Genomic DNA, 21,893 nt, shown 5'->3' with positions numbered 1-21,893 from the left:
ATTCCCCTGCAAACATTATCCTCCGTCTTTCACAAGAAGACAGGCGCACTTGTGTGGATAACTGCCAGCTTTAACTTTGTTGTCCTAAAAAAGGGGCAACAAAGCCACTTTGTGTCTCCAACTGCAACACAGCGTCCTCATAATGGACCCACAGTGCAGAGATAAAGTGCTTTGGTTATGCAAGAAAATCTTCTCTTGCCAATTTCAAAACAATTGAGTCATTTCAGAAGAAGATCCACTGAGATATTGGTTTTGAGATGATTGGATTAGTTGTTTTTTTTACCCTTGTGATGACGTTCCAAAATTATTTTACATAAAAAAACAAAATTCAAGGGAATACACACACACACACACACACAGGGCAGGTTTAAACATAAGCATTTAATATAGTCATCTATGAACGAGATAGCATATGAAACAAATCTGTCAATGCTGCATATCCGCATCCTTTGTTCCTGGTATTACTAAAGCATGGCTTTGTGCGTAGAGCATCTACACAGTTACACAGTTTATACACAACAAGAGTGCAGTATTTGAGTGACACTAATCCCCAGAACTAGATAAAATGATAGAATAAACCCAGCGCACACAAACGCCCTTGACCTAAATATTTACAAGATAACAATGATCAGGTGAGCATTCTCTCTGTCGATGGTGAGAATGGAACTGAGGCACATATTTGTCAGTGTTTTGTGTGTGTGTGTGTGTGTGGGGGGGGAGTAAAAAAGTGGTTCCTTGAATATAAAAAGGAGAAATCATAGCATAATCTGATGGAACAAAGAGTTATCAATCGTATTAAATATTTTACAAAAAAAGGAGATAGTCATCCAAATTGGACCTGACAAACTTGTTTTAAGTATGAGAATGGGAAAGGATACATTCCTACGTAGATTATCATTCCCTTTGCTTTGCTGCATCATCATTTAAAGTTAGCTGTAACAGAAAGCACATCTCCGATGCAGCATAACAGAAGCATATTGCAAAGTTCCAAAATGTCCAAAGTTGAACCATTTGAGGATCAGAAATTATTTGGCTAGTCTATTCCATATATGTATTGCAAGTATCAAAAGCTTTGTGGTCACATACACTTACAGTCATTGCTGAGATTGGCAGTCTTTGACAAGTTGCTCTGTGGGTAAGCAGACATAGCAACCAGAGGGTCAAAAGGGCAAATGTTTACTTGGTTTGTATTGGCAAGTGAAGACATAAAGCTGAACACAGTTACACTTATTTATGTACAATATGGATAATTAAACAAGCACCTGATAGTTTTTGACAATGCATAAACCGGTGTCAAACTCAAACCATCCTCATGTGTTAATCCCAAAATTTGTGAAAAGGAAAACCATTGTACAATTTACTTGCTACGTACAAATTACACCCGTGCTAGGTAAGTGGCCATTTGCTTATTCAAAGTAAATGTTGAAAATAAATGCACAGCAACCATGAGAGAGCTCTGTTACAGCTTTCATTTTCAAGACTTGAGATATTCATTCATTAGAAAAGTGGGTGCTGAGATGTAACGTTTCACTCTAAAATTAGAAGAGGGCTAGCACAAGCCCAACAAACTGTCTCCTATTTGCCTTCAAAAGGGGCCTCTGAATTGTCTCTGTCCTTGAGTTCCAATAGGGAGGGTCCATAGTGCAGAATAACTCAGTCAATATGGAGGCCCCTTTCACCTCTTCATTGGCTTTAAATAAGTTTCATGGTGAACCTGCCACCGTCACCTGTGTCCCCTCCACCACCCATTGAAGACCGCGGAACAAAGTCAATTGTTGCTGTGTGCTTGATCTGACCTTTGCTCTGGCTCCAGAAGAACATGAAGACAAAGCAGATGGCCACTGAGCTGAGGAAAGACAGGAAGCCCATGGTGGTGGCGATGATCAGGGTCTTTGCGTCAAACGGGTATGGTTTGGCCGTTTGAGCTGAGGAGTTGGCAGCTTGGGAGTTTGAAGGCTCGACCCAGCCCTCCTCTGAGAAGAAGGGTATGGTTCGGTTACGAGGGAGCCCCTTCACGTACAGACCAACAGTCAGGCTGTCATTGCCGGCTGCATTGCCCGCCAGGCACTGATATGTGCCACTGTCCTGAACTTGGGCAAAACGCACTTCTAGAGTCCCATTGAGCAAAACTCTGATTCGTCCTGTTGGCGAAACCACATTCTTATGGGATGAGATCCAGGTGATAGATGGGAAAGGATCCCCATCAGCCTTACAGGAGAAAGTAACTGTCGTGCCCTCCTCTACTCTCGCCTCCTGTGGCCTGCGGTCCATTATGCGGGCAGGGCGGCAGGTAAAGAGTCTCGGGAGCTCCTTCTCGGAGAAGTCTCTGAATTCACGCTGTCTCACTGCATCAGGAGACAAACAAGAGGGCTGATGTCCATCAAAGTTCAAGCGCAATCGACGACGGACCACCCAGAGAAGCCGGCAGTCACATGCTAGGGGATTCCCATCCAACCGCAAAACCTGAAGGTTCCCCACAGAGTGGAAAACGCTCTCCTCCAAAGTAGTGAGCTGATTGGAGGTCACATTGAGCATGCGGAAGTAGGCCAGTCCCCTAAAGGCCCCTGGCTCTATTCTTAGCAGGCTCCCCCCTGCTAGGTGGAACTCTTGGAGTCTCAGGAGGTCACTTAGCAGATTACCTTGGATGACAGTTATGGGGTTATAGGACAGGTCCAGGTAGCGAAGATACACCAGATGACGAAATGCTGAGTAAGGAACAGCACTTAGGTTGCAGCTACTGATGACAAGTGAGGTCAGATTAAGACTGATCAGGCTGTTGCTAGCCACAGTGTCCAATGATGGCCAGTTTGCAATCAGGAGGCTACGAAGACGGTGTAGCCGTCGGAAAGCGTTGTTGGGGAGTGTAGAAATGGTGAGGCGTAGCATGCGAAGACGGGTCAGGCTCTGGAGTTGAGACAATGCCTCGGTAGGAACCGAGGTCAGGTTGCTGCGATCTAAATTGAGCTCCTGCAGATTCTGCAGACCAAAGAAAGCCCGCTGGGAGATGAAGACCAAGTCATTCTCTTCGGCGTCCAGCATTTGCAGGTTCAATAATTCTTTGAAGGTGTAGTCCAGGAAGACCAGTATCTCATTCTGGCTTAAATCCAGACAGCGCAGACTAGATAGGCCAGAAAACACCCCAACTGGGATAATCTTGAGTCGATTATTCTTAATCCGAAGTGTCCTGAGATTCTGCAGGCCCTGGAAAGCCTCCACCTCAATCATGGAGATTATGTTATCACTGAGATCCAACTCTTGAAGTTGCAGGAGACCAGAGAACTGGCGGCGCCCAACAGTCTTAATCTTATTGTGGGATAAATCCAAACGCCTGGCATCACCAGAAAAGCCTTCTGGCACTGAGTTCAAATGTTTGCCGGAGCAGATCACTTCTTTCGCCTCAGGTCGACACACACAGCGTGGAGGACAGCTTCCTGCAGATACACCCAGTCCAAATTGAAGCAGAATGCTCCAAGCCCCCCATCGGACGACTGACTCCACAAACATCTTACCCCCAGCCTGAGAAGAGACGCACACATAAAGACAATTAGCTCTGATGTTTTTGGAAAATAAATACAGTTTTAAAACTTTATTTCCTCAGTTAGTCTGAAATTGAGCCAAGACATACCGTTTTAGTCTCGGAGTGCAGATTCTCATAGCCAGTGGCAGTCAAGTTGGAATCACACTTCAGTCAAGTCCTCTATAGAGATGCAGTTCCATCAAAAACATGCCCTTTGGAGTGGCCTGGACAGAACACAGAGAGAAAAATAAGTCTTAACAAAATTAAGGAAACAAGGTTTTAAAGCTTTTACGTTGAACTGAGTGTCCAAACACAAACCAGCGTCCAAAAACATTTGGTTTAGAGGGTGGCAATAAACAGCCTTCAGTTTAAATAAATCTATCTGAGGAAATGCGCCATCTGTCTATTGGTGTAGTGTTCCTTCCATAAACTTCAGCTTCTGGTAAATTAGAAATAAGAAAACCTTCCATCTGATCATCTTGGTGCTTTAACTTGCATTGTTCTGCTAATGGAAAACCAGGTCTCATGGAGAAGAGTGACTAGGGTACCAACGTTGATATTAAGTGAAAGAAAGAAAAATTGATTCTAACTGTTTCTTGCATCTTGACCTTGTTGTTTGTTGAATATTTATGGCAATGGATGCCATATTAAACTGTTCCACCCTAAGACTCCTCAGGTGCATGAGGAAGACCAGGGCAAAGCCGACGATGTTCCATATTTGATTTTTGGTGCTTCATCATTACAGAATTTTCAACTTGTCATTTGATATGACAGCTATCACAAAAAAGTACACATTGGGTACCAGAAAGTGTCCAGCGTGAAGCAAATGTCGCAGCTGATTTGACCCGCCAACATCTCTCTAACGCAGACTACAAAATCCTATACTTAACTGATCAAAGAATCTCATTTTATCCTCCCAAAGACTGGAAAAGTACCATTAACAGTGCTTAACGCCAGTGGAAGTTTCCACATATGAACTGCCCTAGAAAATGAAATAAAGTATGAGTGCGTTCAGCCTCATGGGCGACATCTCTGATATTGCAGATGAGGCCTCAGCGGCATAAATGCTTAGCCCCCTGGGCCAGGCATTTGGATTTAGGCATGCCAACAGGAGCCAGAGCCAGCAACAGGGCAAGGGTGATATAGATTTTCAGAATAAAATGAGTTTAACAGTACACCATATAGAAACAGTGAAGAGTATCACATTGTAAACAAATCGGGTAAAAAATGGTATTTCTGAGGTTTTGTGCTCTTTAAGGATATATTTGTGTTCAAAGTCTATTGGTAGAGTGTGCTGTAAAAGCTGTAAATTTGAGATTTTGGGCCAACCTAGCTTGTGACACTGTATAAAGAAACAACCCCTTAAATTGGACCAAATCTAGAATCCAAAACAATCCCATGCACTGTATTTTAATTAATAAGATAATGTTTTGCTTTGTTTCACAGGAAGAATGCAGAATGATGCATAATCTACTCTAAGTAACAACGTTAATGGAAAGCATACTAAAAGAGTTATGAAATCATTCATCTGAAGTTAGGCGTAGCCAGCTGAGAACATACTTAAATAATACAATGGGGTTGAATAATGAAGATTACAAAAAAAAAATCACAATTCAGTTCAGAAGACATGGAAACAGAGTTGTCAAGAGACGGATCAAAACCGACTTTTCAAATCAACAATAACGGTACAGACGAAACATTAAGAATAAAAGCAACCTTTCATATTTTTGAAGAAAGTAATTAAAAAAACTACCTCACTTGTGTGAAACACTGCACGGTGAAATATTACATAATAACATTACTCTGCCAGTGTCGTGCCTTTCTAGTTGAATAACCAGCTGGGAAAGTATGTGATGTAAATTATGTATTCTGCTCTCCAACAAGCACAGCTGTGACCTGCTATAGTACGCATAACAACAAAGGAAACTAACCTTCAAAAAATCAACTCTAATTCTCAACACATCACCAATTATTATGTCCCACAACTGGACAGAAAACTCAAAGCCCAAAACTTAACTATATTCAAATAGAAGAGCAAAGTTATTTCATAACAAACAGAAACATTATAATTGTATACTTGAACAAATACAGCTGAGACAAACGCCAGACTGAGTACAACCTGCAACAGCTGCAGCTTCTCGCTCTCCACCATCAGACAGTTTCCATAGTGTGGAGTTCCCTCGCTGCAGCCTCTCCTCTGAGTGGCAGAGTTGTCGACAGTCCCAGAGCTGCACAGTCCTTATCTCACCCCCCCCCCCCCCCCCCCCCCCCTCCGCATGGAAACAGCTCTTATAGTGGCTGCCGCTGACTCACGTCGCAACACTTGTGCTAGACTCCCAGGACTCCTGTTTGACCGATATCAGACTGCAGACGCGCCAGACACCGATACTGGCTTTTTCTCAAAGTTCAGCCAGTTACGATTGATCAGGGGGAGCTTTTCATGACCATAAAACAACCCCGCAAACCCCCTTTTATTACAATTTTAGTTCTTTCTGTAAAATAAGTCTTTATCTAAAGGCCACATGTGACCTTTGATGTTTTCCAACATGATAAAGTGGTAGTGCCTAGGAATATTATTGTCCCATGGCAGTCTTACTATATTTTTAGACACATTTTAAACCTCTCTCTTCATTGGGTGCAAACTTTCAAACATGAATTGTTATCGGAAAACATTCAAGTACTTGTATCAGTCTCCTTAGTTCCTATCTGTGTTATACATGGGCGGTGTTCGCAATTTAAATGTCTTTATCCCCAGCTGAGCCAACTTGTGAGAGACAAAGACTGGCAGGTGCGTGATATCCCAGGCGGTTGAGGTTTCTGTTGCTCAGCCCTTCCAGCCAATCAGGGCTCAGGATTGCTCTTCCCCTGCGTCTGTGCACACATCATAAAAGCCACAGTCAGAGGCCTTGACCCCTGAGTCCCGGCCAGGACTGACTCCGTCCGTCAAATTAGAAAGTGAGGGAATAGATGGATTTGTAATGTGGACATGTATTTCTCACCCTGCGTGGAGCGTGGTCATATAAGTGTTCTGTTACAGTGTTAATTATGCTAACTATTTTCTATTACACACAGTCACTTAAATTTGGATTATGGAAATTACTATCTCCGTTCACAAGACCTCTTTTCATGTTCTTGTTCCCATAGTCAGAACTGAACGAGGACAGAAACATTTTGGGTGTTCTGCACCTACAGATTGATCTATAGCTGCAAAACATTGTAAGTAAATGAGTTCAAAACTACTTAAATCTGTTGAGGCTCTCTGTGTGTGCACATGCTTTTGTCCGATTATTGTTGTTAGACAAATTTATGGGCTTTTGTGTCAATTGTTGACACTTTGCTGCTATTTTTGTCTCCACTGTAAAAGACATCTTTGGTCTCAAGGGGACAAACCTAACGGCAGCTGTTGCTGCACAGAGGATTTAGAACACAGAACTGCTTCATGTCAAATGAAAAGGAATCTGTTCATAACCACGTTTTCAGGAATTATTCAGTCTACTCCTGTCATCCGGATAGTCCCACTGTTCTGAGTCTTTGTTCTGTAGTTTCCAACTTTAAATCACATACACTTTGAATACCCTTGTAAATTACAGGCTGGAAACAAGCCCAGAACGTCTCAGAAATTAAAAGCAGAAGTTTGGAGAAACAAAAAGTAGCAAGCAGGCATTTAATTGCTATTAAATTATTAAAACGTTGCACGATTAATGTAACCTTTTAGCTCTGTCACGCTTGTTCCAGCCTTTTTCCGTCTAATGCTCATCATTTCTCAGCAGTTCCTTGACTATTTCTATTTAATTCAGTTTAATAATTAATTGATAGTTGGCTAGCCGTCGCGGAAGCACTATTAAAGAGTTCCAGTGTTTTAACCCAAACCAAAAAATTTGGTCTAACTAGTCATTTTGGTACAGTAATATCCTGACAGCAGCTTTGCCAATAAGCTACTGTTTATTTACAATTATACTGATTTTGAAGTTTAAGGTATTTTACTGTGAATAGACATACTATTTAATACTGTATTATTGGAAGTTACGGTAATACCATACTGGCTGCAGTGTAATTCCCACCTTTTCCATTTTCCCAAGATGCATTCGTATTATACGTTAAATTGCTGTAATCTGTATCTTTCACAGACAGTGCTGTAAAAATACAATTTTTTTCCCAGAATGCCTTGCCATTGCTGCATGACACTCACCTTATGTCGGTTACACTCAACGGTTGCTGAAACGGCCCGGTACCTCACGGCGACCTCTACCTGGCTCACAGTAACTTTTTTATTGCTAAATTTAACTCAAAAAATCGCTAAACTTAACTGTCATGTGTCATGTGAATGTACTACACATTTATTATAGGAATCTTTTTATACTACCTACTATCAGTTCTATATTGGCCAAAATCAACAGTGCATCATTTAGAAACAGTTACGAGTATCACAATGTAAACAAATTGGGGAAAAGATGGTATTTCTGAGGTTTTGTGCTCTTTAAGGATATATTTGTGTTTAAAGTTTATTGGTAGAGTGTGCTGTCAAAGCTATGAGATTTTGGGCCGACCTAGCTTGTGACACTGTATAAAGAAACAACCCCTACAATTAGACCAAATCTAGATTAATGGTAGTAAGTCTGAGAGCAAATGGCATAAAATGACCAAAATATGCATACTAATAACACACAAAATGACTTCAGAAATTGACGTGTTATTCATACACCATTTGGTAATCCCAGGCTGAGCTTTTAGAAATCAAACTCACCTTCCTGCTTTTTCTACATCTTTCATTATTTTCAGTCCAATGATCATTTCTGTTCAGTTCAGTTTAACAATTCTATTTTGTTACTAAGTGAAGTCTGTCCATCTGGGTGCTTCTTGTATTGGCTCACACAGTCCGGCCCAACATGAATCGGCCAATTGATGTCCCTGTAACCTGTTGTATAACTTAATTAAAACGTCCACTCTCCTGAAGCCTAGCAGGAGCATGCTCTTATCAAACAAACCCTCACGATGCCAAAATGCAAACAATCGGATGTAACCTCTCTTCAGACAATCCTTTGGCAGAGTCCAGCCGTCTTTTGGGTGAACTCCCACTGGCGCTTAATTCTTTGAAATTATTCGACCCTGACTGTGCTCCGTTTGCCTTCTCTCCTCTGTCATCAGAAAAAAACTCATCAAGTCTCTCTGCTCGGGCCCTTATCGCCTTACATCAATCTGTGGACAGTTGCCACCCTGTGTTAAAAATTAAAACTTTCTGTACTGACTGCACAAAGCTGCACATTTAGTCATCACTTGGCTCTCCACCCTATGCTTCCTCTATGGTTGGGATTATGAAAGGATTATAATATTCAAACTAATAATGACAATATAAAACAATCACACATATTATTGTATTAATAATCCCGTCATTGGTGTTTTTTGGTGTGTAGTGACCAAGTGCCAATATACATGAGTAGCGGCGTTTGTTTGCTCAATTTGATGCTCATAATAATTGACAACTTTTGTTGTGTTTGATGAAAACTTGTAGCCAGCAGTGAACAAACTTAATTTAGTAGGTCTATTTTTTATTGTCATAACATTACAGAAGTCTCTCGTTAGCATCTTATATTCTACGTGTTGCAAAGTGACACATGCGCGACTCAAATCTGCACTCGCCTTAGATCGGGGAGTGACAGTCACTATCAGTCATGTGGTTTGTACAGAATAAGCCTTTATCAGACAAATCACAATTAAAAACCCTCCAATTTAAAATCAATGAAAAGTTTCTATAAAACGTCATCATGTTGAGTCGATTCTGAACCAATCAGCTGTTAGATCAGCTGAGAGGCTGGCGTTTCCCAGCATGCTCTGGGTCCGCCTGGGTCTTGCAGTCTGTGAAAAGTAACTACGCTGCCTGCGTCTCAAACCTGCGGCCGCCGTGATCTCGTGAGGTTATCCTTGCCCACGTGTGCATGACGTCAGAGCGAGTCGAGATCAAGTCGGACACAAATCTAATGGGCAGGCCTTTGCATTTGCATGCATCTGCGCAGACCTGGTTCATCTCGACGGGCCTAGCGCTTTAGTATTCATCCCATCCACCAAACTGCCAACATGATTCCTGCTCAGGATCGTAATCTACAGAGTGCTTCAGTGAACACTGACACAAATTACCTTGCTGTAACAGGGCCAGGAGCAAAGAACAGGCAATGATACTCAACTGACTTAAACTCTTCTTCTCACCTACATTATGGCTTCATTAGCTCTCTCTCTCTTTCTCTCTCTGAGCTCAATGCTTGCCTTTCCTCAACACCCAATCTCTGCCTGTAGCAAAATTGTTAAAAGCAAGATGTGACAGACATAGCGTGATTTCAGGCGGAAAACTTCATTTGCAACAGGTGTGTGAAATGGGAACATGACCTCACATGGGCCGCAGGGTGACAGTCTTTGTTTCCATCTGAGTTTAGAAGCCCTGAGCGTGAAACCCTGTGCCAAGCAGCCCATCTGACAGGGAATGCACAGTCTGAGCCCGGCTGGGTTTTCTGACACTTGTCAAAGAGCTATTTTTAGCTAGTCACAGTGAGAAAGACAAGAGCTTGGCTCAAATCCCCAATTAAAGCGGCTGGAACAGAACAACAGTGTCAGGGATGACAGAGCATGTGCTTTTGTCTTTGCACTTGTGTGTTTTCTGTGTGAGTGTGTGTGTGCTCAAATTGTTAGAGAGAGTTTGTTTGACTCTGTGATGGTGTGTGTATGTGTTTCTATTTTTTTGGGCTTCTGGCACCTGCTGCAGTGTGACGGCCCCTGAGACCTCCTGCATACAAGCAGCAAAATATTAAAAGGTTTGCTGGCAGAACAGCTGTCGGGTGCACGGCAGGAAAACAAAAGTTCCCTGCATCTCTTTGGGTTTGTCGGGGAGCCACATTTATGTTAAATAAACAAATCAATGTCTGAAATGCAAGAGAAAGAACATGGGAAACTTTCCCCTTCCACTACAAGAGGAGCCTGTGTCAGATACAAAAGTAGAAGTAAAGCTTTGTTGAAATATGTTGGACATGAAAGAAAAAGACAGAAAGCTAGCACTAACTAGACCCCATATTTTTTTTCAATGCAGGGATGAGTGTGCAAGAGCTGCCCATGAGTCAGCAGGTGTTGACATATCCTGAATGGAAAGTAACGTCTACTGGAAACAAGAGGGAATGCACCACTCTTAATGGTATTCAAACTAAACAGCACTATGGGTTGTCATGATTTGTGGAGTGTTGTAAATGCACACATGGCGTTGCATTTGGTTGACCAGTGCAGTGCCCGTTCAATCCTGTTTTGGTGGTATGGCTGCTAGCAGCTTTTTCGAGAACTGCACATACAAACAACTTCACACTTGAAATGGCATGTCCTTGGGACCTGAACAACACACGTCAGGACATTTTATCCTGTAGCAATGCCAGAGTTTAAGTGACAATGGCAATGTATGGCCATGAAACCAAAGTTGTTCTCAATGTTCTCAATGTAATGAATGAAATACCAAACATGAACAGTTGGGGATTTAAACTGCATCACACATCTCAAAGAAAATGAGTGAGCGTTAGGCTTTCAGTTATTATTTTCTGGCCTGTTTAGTCCAATAATGTTTTGACTTTTGTGGTACACAGACCCACTGGACAAACCCTAACCCAATGAGCTTGTTGGGTTCTCACTCTGGATGACTTTATCACCTCTCACAAAAAAAAGGTGGTCAGTTGACTCAAAACTGTCGATAAACTCCAAAAGTATTGTTTTCTGTCATATTTTTTTTTTAATGTCTTTTTACTATTACTGTTTGCTACATGCACTATTCTGTCTTCCATATACTTCCAGGTACATGGAGACAGCTGCATCCTGTGATCCTGATCCTACTGTAATTTTACACATGGGCGGAAAGCTCTCCTTCTCTGCTTTCAATTTCTGTTTTTTTCACAGAAAAAAACTGAAAGCACAAACAATCTAGGAGTTACGGTAATTTGAAGCCTGCCTGCAAATGCGTGACCCAGCCATTAACTCTTGACTGCGATTGAACGGCAATATCTCCCTGTACTGAGCAGCTACCGTAATGCCCAGTGTTTGAGCGCAACGCTCCCATTGTCTGCTTTTAGGAACCGTCAGCTGCAGTTGGAACTCCTCGCCCCCGCTGCTATACTGCGTATGTGTGTGGGGACACAAACCCACAGGGGTTCCTCCATTTATAGACAGATAACTGAGGATGTGGACTTGTTTGAGAAGGGAAATTAATGCCTCTTATCAAAGTTTGCAAGACATACTGTGTGACATTCTCCCGTTAACAGCTTTCTGCTGTCAATCAAACGTTAGCATTGGAAAGTGTGAGTCTTGGAGCACAAATGTGTCCAACACAGATGTAGGTCTATGGTCTTTTAAAAAATGGATGAATATGCACAATAGCTGCAGAATCAATTAATATCTGATCTGCAGCTTGAACGATAATTGACTTAACAGAGGCTATAATGAGCGTTGTTTACTGTATTAGTCTCAGACTGTATTGCTGCTATTGCTACTATAACAATAATAAACAATGAACTCAAGCTGCTTTGAAAATCAAAAAAGACATATTGGTCTCAAAAACAGATGTTAGGATAACAATAATTTTTCATTGTGTTAACATCGTCACATCCTTGGAATTATTGATACAACATGGTATACCAAGATCCTATTGGCCAAAATGACAGGTGAACCCCTGTTCTCCCATAATCCATTTTGTGGTGGAGGAATGTAATCTTCACATAATTCATTTTTTACATTACATCATATTTGCGCTCATTGCAAAACATTTTACACCCTCTGTGGAGGTCAAGAAGGAAATTTCTAATTTGATTGTTTTTAATAGGCTGTGAGGAAAATGAAGAGCCATGAATACTGATGTCACTGGGTGGGTTTGCCTTGGTAAGCATGTGGGAGGAGAGATAAAGAAAAGTGTGTGTCGGTGTGGCTGCGAGCTTGTGTCGGTGACAAATGGGATTATATTAATTGTTTGCCTCTGTGCCGACACGTCGAAACACATTCATTCCATCTGAATGCTATGAATTTTACTTTTACGTACTTTATTTTAAAATGGTTTTCAAAAACAAACTGACATGAGATCTGCCACAACAGTGTCCACATATAGAAATGACCAGAAAACAGGTCCATTCTCTCTTGCTTGTGACACTGTGTCTGTGTGTATATGTGTTCCTGTGTGGGGGGGTAGATGTTGTTAATCGTGTTTGGAGTGTGGGTGTTTTTTTTTTTCTTCTTTATTCTTTGGTTGCTATAACCTGTTGCTGTATGCATTTTAACGTCACTGACATTTCCCTGCAGTGAATGTGTTATATAAATAAAATGGCCATGCCTTGTTGTCTATTTATATTTTTTTTTTTAGCTTGTCGTTCTATAGGGTAACCCAGATATATTTACAAGAAATGGGTCAAAGAAAAAACAGCAAGGGCAAAACTGATAGGTTACATGTGAAAAAGTAAACACTTTTGAAAGAGAAAGTGACGCATTATGAGTACGGGTGTTTTTGAGCATTAACGTGCATTGGAAGTGGGTCACAGTGACAGATCCACTCATGTTCCAGACTGTGTGTTGGTTAAAGCACTCTGCTGTAATTCCTCATTCTGACGAGGAGAGAGTTAAGACTCTGCGAGACGTCACGCAAAGTGCGGCGTCTGCAATATTAATAATAGCACAATTAAATGAGGGAAGGGAATTAGTCTCAGTGCAGCGCCTATGTGATGTGACAAATTAGGTCGTCTCAGCTAACAGCGAAGATGTGTCGGATTCATCAGTGTACATCATTAGAGTGGACCTGACTGATGGGACACAGAGGACTCTTAACCTGGAACAGGTCAAACACTGATCATGCATCAGGGCAACATGCATACTGACTGTAGACTTCAACTGCGATCAAATCCTCATAAAATGTGGAGCAGCAGACTGCTGGTGCATGCTGTCTGATATCAAACATGTTTCTGTTACAAAAGGACTCACTGAAAAGAAGGGAGATTTCTTCAGGCCAGTGGGAGAGGAAGTACTTGGACCGGAGTTTAAAAGTTTTAGGCCTACAATAGTAGAAATGGCAAATTTTCTCACACAGCAAAAAGAAGGGTAAAGTCCATTTTTCAGATTGCTGAAAGAAATAAAGAAGAACGCAATGCAGTGAAAAGGATGGGGAAAGAGGTGGGAAAATAACACTGACGGGAAATAGAGGGAAAGCAATGAGGAGAAAAAAGGAGAGAAAAAGGCAAGAAGGTTAAAAAAAAAAGGTAGAGGTCCCATGACATGGTGCTCTTTGGATGCTTTAATACAGACCTTAGCGGTCCCTTAAAACTGTATCTGAAGTCTCTTTTATATAGACCTTAGTGGTCCCTAATACTGTATCTGAAGTCTCTTTATATAGACCTTAGTGGTCCCTAATACTGTATCTGAAGTCTCTTTTATATAGACCTTAGTGGTCCCCTAATACTGTATCTGAAGTCTCTTTTATATTGACCTTAGTGGTCCCCTAATACTGTATCTGAAGTCTCTTTTATATAGACCTTAGTGGTCCCCTAATACTGTATCTGAAGTCTCTTTTATATAGACCTTAGTGGTCCCCTAATACTGTATCTGAAGTCTCTTTTATATAGACCTTAGTGGTCCCCTGATACTGTATCTGCCAAAATTCAGCCTTGGTGCCGAATACCAGCCTCTAGAGCCAGTCCCACAATGAGCTTTCCTTAGTATGTGCCATTTCTGAGTCTGTAGCTTTTGAGAAGGGGGGGGGGGCAAGGTGGAGGCTGGGGGTGTGGCCTTGACCAACTGCCACTTTCCTCGTTTGAAAGCCATGATGTCTCTCTCTCATGGGTGGTCCAAATCCTCTGGGCGGGCAAAGCAGAGAAAGGGGAAGTAACCTTGCTCCTTATGACCTCATAAGGGGCAAGATTCTACATCAGCCCATCTGAGCTTTAATTTTCTCAAAGGCAAAGCAGGATACCCAGGGCTCGGTTTACACCTATCTCCATTTCTCTAGGGGACCATAGGCTGGCCGGGGGAACTCATATTAATGTTCTCGTTCATGAATCACAAAATGTTTTTTCCCAATGTCAGACTGATCATGACTGTACTGGAGGGGTACACGGTATTGTGCTAGCTAACATGCAGCTTGTAACATGCGGCCTCGGGGCAGGGCAGGCAGAGACGTGCATGTGCACATACGGCACGGTGGGTGGAACAAGCCATGACTGACTCAGCCTCTTCAACCCGACAGAATCAATCCTGATATCCCCTGGGTCGTAATCCTCTCTGAAATGCGCACTGCAGAGCTTCAAGTTCTTGGTGACGGAGGTCATTGAAAAATTGGAACAAACGATGATCACTGTCAATAGATATAAAGAAAACGTTGACTTTCACTTAATGCTCTTCATTGCCAGTTAAAAAAAATATGCTGGCAACTCAAATTGATAGCAGCTCACCGGGACACTTCCCCAACTCTCCACTCATTCTGCTCTGACCATGCTTTTAATTGCCTTTGACGGCAATCAGTTCTCTGCAATACCTCATTGGCCCTCTCACGTCGGTTCATAATTATACAACTGCAGGCCATCATACATGTTATTAGTACTTTTTGCCACCTCTTCCTTATCCCAGTCAGTCGCCATAGTCTCCTCAAAAACGAGAAAAACTGGCCTTTAACACCATTTGGAGACATTTTTTTAAATCATATACATATCTTGAATGCTTTATGTACCAAATTTATCAAGTTACCAATGTACCAACTTTTGATAATAAAAGTGTAGCACCCAGAGGAAACCAATGCAAAGATGGGGAGAACATCCGAACACCTCACAACCTGGATTTGAACCCAGACCCTTACTGCTGTGAGGACACCGTGTTAACCATTGGGCCACCATGCCATCTATTCTGCTTGTATAACTATGATAGCATCATATGGATTTCTTTTAGTTATTATTTTGGTAAGGTATGATTGGTCCCCTGTAAAGAACTGGCCATACCCTCTAGGGATCCTGCTTATTGCATACTAAATAGGCTCCAGCCCCCCACGACCTTGGTTGAATGGGTATAGCAAATGGACACACGGGATCATTATTGAACAAACAGCCAGTTAATGGTGGCTTTTACATTCGATGTTCTCCTCTGCTGGACAGGAAGTGAGTTGGAGAGTTTCCAGTAACAGAAAGAGCAGTCTGTCTGTAATTAAAAGAGAAAGAAAAAAAGAGGGGAGCTAGGTTGTGCTTGAGAAGCATGTATTCATACTTTGTGCCATCCAACTATATCTATTTCTATCTAACTATTTCTACCTGGTTTGAATGTCTACACTGAAAAGTCCAGTAACCTCTTCCTAGCTGCATCAAATACCTCCCTGATCTGATAGATAGATAGATAGATAGATATATCTCACATACAGTACATAAAAATAGAGTAGAGAAAATCTACGCTAATTAATTGTACAAATGAGGATGAGGATGATGTACACCATTTTACAGTCTGTACTCAAAGGCATTCATGCTGTTGCACTCGATTGTTCACATTAACAGTGCGGAAGTAGCTGTATGACAAACTAGAGCTCGGGACAGCAGATCAAACCCTTCCTTATGTGCACACCTGGTCACTGCTTGAATAACTGTCAGATTGTTGGTTTCGGAAAGTTATTAGCATTGTTGCATGGATCCTCTTTAATTCCAATGCTGGAAAGCTGTGAGGAAGGGTTTCAGATGCTGGTCAGTGATACCCTAATAAGTTTGTTTTTAATGTATTTGGAGGTATAAATAACCTTGCCTTGACACCCCCCCCCCCGACTCAATGGACGACTGCTTAACTGACTAAAAAGAGCGCCATCTAAAGGAAGTCGATTCTCATCTTCTTTGTAATCTATGGGAAAGATAGAGTAAAAAACTTCCCTAAGATTTTCTATGATAAGCATAAATTACATGCACACATGTTCCTCCAGCACCTGCAGACCTTTTTATTGTCAACCTGTCCAACAGATGGTGTCCACCCATTCCTTCCCTGTCATACCTGTCCCTTGTTCTGTCATTAAGTGCCAATCTATAGACCGGTCCCTTTCCAACTCTAATTTGACATATCTTTTATGTTGCTTCCTTGTCACAGCTCTCCAACCATTCCCATCTGTCAATATTGTGTCCCTGTTCTCTCAACTTGCGTTCTTAAATGTGTTGGTCTTTATAAACTGCCAACAAGTTGTCAATCCTGTTTATTACCCTTTAATTCTGCTGAAGTTCCTTTATTTCAACCTGCTCTGTGTAGATAGCATTAAAAACGCCCGTGAGGCAAGCAGCCCATAATGAAAACCGAATAATGGAACTGGATCTTGGAAATGAAAACATAGCATGAAAGAAAACATGCAGCATGAAAGAAACCCTTGAATATAAAGATGCTTTTTTCGTGGTCAAACAAACACAATGCTGCTGCTCACATATCCCCCAGGCCAGTGCAAATCTTTTTCTTATGCCCTGACTACATTTCTCCAGTGGTACTGAACATCTGATCTTTCTGTTCATCTTCAAAAGGAAATGTCTGCGTGGCCTAAATAGTGCTTTTGTGCAAAGTGGGTTCAAAAGTGCTGTGATGATAGAGAGATGTTAGCATGTACAAAGCCCCTCAAAGAAGAACTGGTTGGTCCGATGAAAAGGCAAACCAACCCAATTCAGGAGTCCCTTTATGTGCAATCATTAGACCCAAAGCTACACCCCTGAATGTTTTATGAATAGACCCAAACCAAATTGAAAAAAAATATAGAGTACATATATTTCAAATCCAAAGGCCCAGGGAACTTTATCTGGATGCTTTGTGTCCTGTATCCATGAAATAACTGGCCTTTAAAATTAAAATCTTCCTGCTTCTATGGGAATTTAGTGAACATATGATAGTAACATAACATAACATTCTGTCAAAATAAATGCAGGTCTCTAAACTAAGAATGCAGAGTAGCTGATGGTGAGCACTGAGTGACACAATTTACAGAAAAAACTACTCATTTTGGGATATTTCAACAAAAAAAGAAGTGTAATAAGTCCATTTGTCTTCGTCATGACTGCAAGTGCTGTTTTATTTTATTTTGCAAACATGTTGTTGCAAATCTTTAAGTAACGGTAAGGTGTGAACTAAAAACGGTAAAGGACTCATTTGTTTTGCTACAGATAAAAACACAATTTTCTGAAGTCAGAGAGGAGAGACAGAGAGAAAGAGATTTCAATAATTAGTAATAAGGTGCCACAGTGCGTTTAAAAAAAAAGCATAAAAATAGAAATTGAAAGAAATTCAAGGGGGAGGATACCCCCGGACTCCTTCTACAGAGGTCCGGGCTAAGCCCCCAATGTCCTCAGATCCTAGAAACGTCCCTCTGAAGACATTTATCCTTTGCAAAAACAAGAGAAGTAGTGCACATCACTGGGGTGTTAATCTCATTGCCAGTAAGACTGCAAATGTGGCGGGTTGAGATGTGTGGATCCATTGTTCCAGACTCAGATTCATCTTCTCTCAGACAGCTCTCCAACATCTTTGGCTAAGCCTGGAATTAAGGTGCTGCTGTTGGAAGGAAGTCAAAGCTGCAGTGAAAAATTCTGTCAGCCACTTTTCTCATTTCTCCAAATGGGACGATGATTGTGCAAGCAGTATATGGCTTTTATGAAGATAATAAAGTGCTCACATTCTGCTCATTTTCAGGTTCATAATTGTATTTGAAGGTTCTATCAGAATAGGTTTATATGGTTTCATTTTCCAAAAAAATATCATATTGTTGTTGTACTGCACATTGCTGCAGCTCCTCTTTTCACCCTGTGTGTTGAGCTCTGTGTTTTAGCTACAGAGTGAGGCATCATGTGGGAATTTAAAAAGTTAAATGTCTTCTAAGCTCATTGGTAATGTTTGGTAACTTACAGGGCAGGGAGGACTTTTGGATGCAGAAAATGCAGGTGTCTTAGTAAGGTTTCAAAAAGTATTAACCCTTTCCAACCACACTGCCATTTTAAGGCCATGAAGGCAAAACAAGGAACCTAGTTAAAAGACTTGTCATATGCTTCTTTGCCTGAAGCTGAAATCAATTTAAGTGTGGAGCAGCTGCCCAATATACCAGTCCAGATAAATCATCCCCTAACAAGGAGACTGACATACTTCCTGTGCATCAAATGCACTTAGATGAAATTGCCCATTTGGCAGAATCCCAAGTGTCAAATCCTTGGTTCTCCCTTGATGGGGATCTGCTCCTCCAGAGCCACATTGCAACTGATGTTATGTGTGTCCTTAATACAACGAGGAGGAGAGGACAGAGACTCTGCTGCTGAGTTCACCTCTGTGCCCTCGCTAAAATGCTGATCCTGGCTTATATCAGACTGCAGGTTAGAAAATAATCAAATCAAACAGGAGGAGCAAAGTTTTGGAAACGATCCAGTTTTTTCAGGTGATAAACATACGTTTGATGAGAGTGAAGCCTCTCGATTTTTAAAAAATCAAATCAAGGGGGAAAATGAGGCTGCAGCTACTGATGTCTGTAATCCCGCTGAAACGCATTAAAACACAGTCTGCTGTGGCCCTTTTTTAGGTTTATGAACCAAACTATCCTGAGGATTACTGTTCACATGGTCAGATTGGAACTCCATTAAAAAAAACAGTAAAGCAATGCTCATGTTCCAGGTTTCGATAGAAGGTTTCAAAAGGTGTAATAAAAACATAGGGACTAAATATATTGATATAGGTCAGTATTTAAAATCCCCATTGTTTCCCGACAAAATACAATATTATATCAGTTAAAAGCAGTTTTATACTGAGATCTGTCAGGCAACAGAGGGGAAACAAGAACAAGTTCAGGTCCACAGCGTGAGACAGGGTTTGTCTTGATCTCCTTGAGTGAATATCCTCAACGTTTCTTGGGTTGTGTCAGAACGATGAAGACAGTTGGAGAACATTAAGATAAAAACAACAACAAGATTTAGGCTCTACACAATGATTCTCCCAAGTGTCAAATCCTTGGTTCTCCCTTGATGGTGAAGCCTCGGGATCCCCCAGTCGGAGCTGGTGGATGTGGCTCGGGAAAGAGGAGTTTGGGGTCTCCTGCTGGAGCTGCTGCCCCAACTGATGGATGGATGAATGGATGGAGAAGGATTCTTTTCTTTGACTATCATGCTTTGCCCAAGTGATGGACAGATTTTTAGCCATTCTCTTTTCAAATATCTTGAAACTTGAATGCATACAATGCAAGCATAAACACCAATATAAATCCAAACCCTTATTGTTGACAAAACCACCACAACAAGAAACAAAAACTTTCCTTAAGAACTGACATCAGAACTACATCACTACTTGCAACTCGAGGCTTCCTTTCTGCTCCAGTTCAAGTTTCCGTTTCCCATGCAGTGCCTCATTATAGTGAAACTGATTTGATTAAAGAAAAAAAATGAAGTCGTTGAGTCTGATCCGTTTTGGATGAAATCTATGAAATCTAAATTGAAGAAGGGGGGGCTGCGCAAATACGCCCACAGAACGCAGTGGCGCATTTAAAGCCCCATTTGAGTATTAGTATGGTGATTCAGTGATCAGTACTGAGTCGTTGTTCTTCTCCTAGACACACACCAAACACATTATAGGAATGCTGATATTAGTTATAGAAATATTCAAGTCCAACAACAAGTAGGCTAAAACTGATGAAAACTAGAAAAGTAGTTTTCGGTGGTTGTTGTTGTTGTTGTTGTTGTTGATGATGTTTGTTAGGGAGACCTTTCGAACTGTAGCCTACAGAAATGGGGAATAACGGAATAAACTCACCAGCTGAAGCTTTCAGTGAAGGGGACACATCGCAGCACAGCTTCCACCTCTCCAACGCTCATTGTCCGTCTCCAAGAGAAAAAAACGTGTTCACCTCTGTTCAGGACACTTTCCCTTTTCCGTCCTCTTCTTCCTCTTCTTCTGTCTACATTCAACCGGAGTTTTTCAACATCTGTCGCATCGGAGTCGCGCAATTGACTTCGCCCTACTTCTTGATTAATTTCCTCCTCCGACTGCCGAATACCTCGGGGAGTTCTCGTATAATTGCGCTACTTAAAATAATTGAGGTCGACTCTGGCAGCCTGTGCCTGCCTGCCTGCCTGCCTACCTGCCTGCTTGTGTGTGTGGTGATGCTGACCGCTGCGCTGCTGATGCTGCGCCCTCCGCAGCTCCATCTCCTCCACCCCTCCGCTCAGCTGGAGCAGCCATCCCACAGATTTAAGGCTGGATCCACGCCATGTGTTGCTGCCCTAATGACTCAAATCCCCCCCCACACGTAACTAGTAGTGTAACAAAGAATGGCTCCATCATCACACTTTTAACAAACAAGAATCAAGTCGTCTCCTTTGTTAGCAGAACTCGTATACAGTGGCTTGCGTAAGTTTACACCACCCAGACTAAAGTTGATTGAAAAGAGGAATAAAAAAACATCTTTTGGAAATTGATCTTAATGCCTTAAATAAAAAGAAATTGAAAAATCCAACCTTTGAAAAACAGCAATTTTCTTTGTGAATGATTAATGTATTGTAAATAAATAAATGTTCTTCCTTAAAAAACAGGGGGCATAAGTATACACCCCCTTATGTTAAATTCCCATAGAGGCCGGCAGATTTTATTATTAAAGGCCAGTTATTACATGGATCCAGCATCCTGATAAAGTTCCCTTGGCATATAAATATATATATATATATATCATCATCCTGTCATCCTTGTTTTTTACAAGGGATTTGGTACTAAAGTAGATCAAGGTATGTAGTAGGCTATATGATCACTTTTACTGAACAATAACTTAACCCTTGACAACATGAGTTGTATAAGAACATTTAATCAAATATTTAGCAGTTTGATTTATGTATAAATGATAAAACTGCACATTTTAGACTCTGCTGCACTTCTCTGGCAACTAAACTACTTTACAAAGTAGCCTACACAGGTTTGCACAATACAATATGGCTTGAAGATTTGTTCATTGATTGAATAAAGTCACTAACTGACAGAATAGGCGGGGGTTTGAATGGAAACCTGAACACTTGACAGCTTTGGAGAACCCTTTGCATGTTAATGAAGACACAACAACCTTATTTTTTTATTTGTAGAACAATAGAGAATTGTTCCAGTTTAGTTCACCGGTTTCCAAGATTGTAGAGCATCTGTAGCCTAAACTCCTATACTGTGACATAACAAACACTAAAGCACTCTGCGTGGTTATTTATAGCTAGCGATAGCGTGATGTGATGTGAATTATATGTCAGGTGTGTCATCATTATGCAATGTGTTATGCATTGTGTGTCAGTTGTGGACGCTAGGACCACGCCCACCGATGCCTGGGAGGGCCTCGGGATCCCCCAGTCGGAGCTGGTTGATGTGGCTCGGGAAAGGGAAGTTTGGG

General features: G+C 41.5%; 1 protein-coding gene across 2 annotated transcripts; it reads right to left on the bottom strand.

The window, feature by feature from the left end:
* Positions 1-362: 362 nt before the first annotated feature.
* On the bottom strand, positions 363-20,697 carry lingo4b (leucine rich repeat and Ig domain containing 4b). 2 transcript variants are annotated; one of them, XM_032517879.1, is made up of 3 exons: positions 20,285-20,697; positions 3,626-3,741; positions 363-3,516 (listed from the first exon to the last, which is right to left on the bottom strand). In XM_032517879.1, exon 3 carries the CDS (start codon positions 3,502-3,504, stop codon positions 1,693-1,695), a length of 1,812 nt encoding a protein of 603 aa, XP_032373770.1. In that variant the 5' UTR covers positions 3,505-3,516; positions 3,626-3,741; positions 20,285-20,697; the 3' UTR covers positions 363-1,692. The 2 variants fall into 2 exon arrangements, with proteins under 2 accessions (XP_032373770.1, XP_032373771.1); XM_032517880.1 differs by lacking the exon at positions 20,285-20,697 and adding an exon at positions 5,637-5,779.
* Between the last annotated feature and the right edge of the window lie 1,196 nt (positions 20,698-21,893).

Source organism: Etheostoma spectabile, chromosome 6, assembly GCF_008692095.1.
Source record: "Etheostoma spectabile isolate EspeVRDwgs_2016 chromosome 6, UIUC_Espe_1.0, whole genome shotgun sequence".
NCBI lineage: Eukaryota > Metazoa > Chordata > Actinopteri > Perciformes > Percidae > Etheostoma > Etheostoma spectabile.
Note: the sequence above shows the minus strand (reverse complement) of the source record. Positions and strands in the feature narration are given on the sequence as shown.

Excerpts from the sequence above, each read along its gene's own strand:
- lingo4b (XM_032517879.1), bottom strand. The coding sequence starts at position 3,504 with ATGTTTGTGGAGTCAGTCGTCCGATGGGGGGCTTGGAGCATTCTGCTT.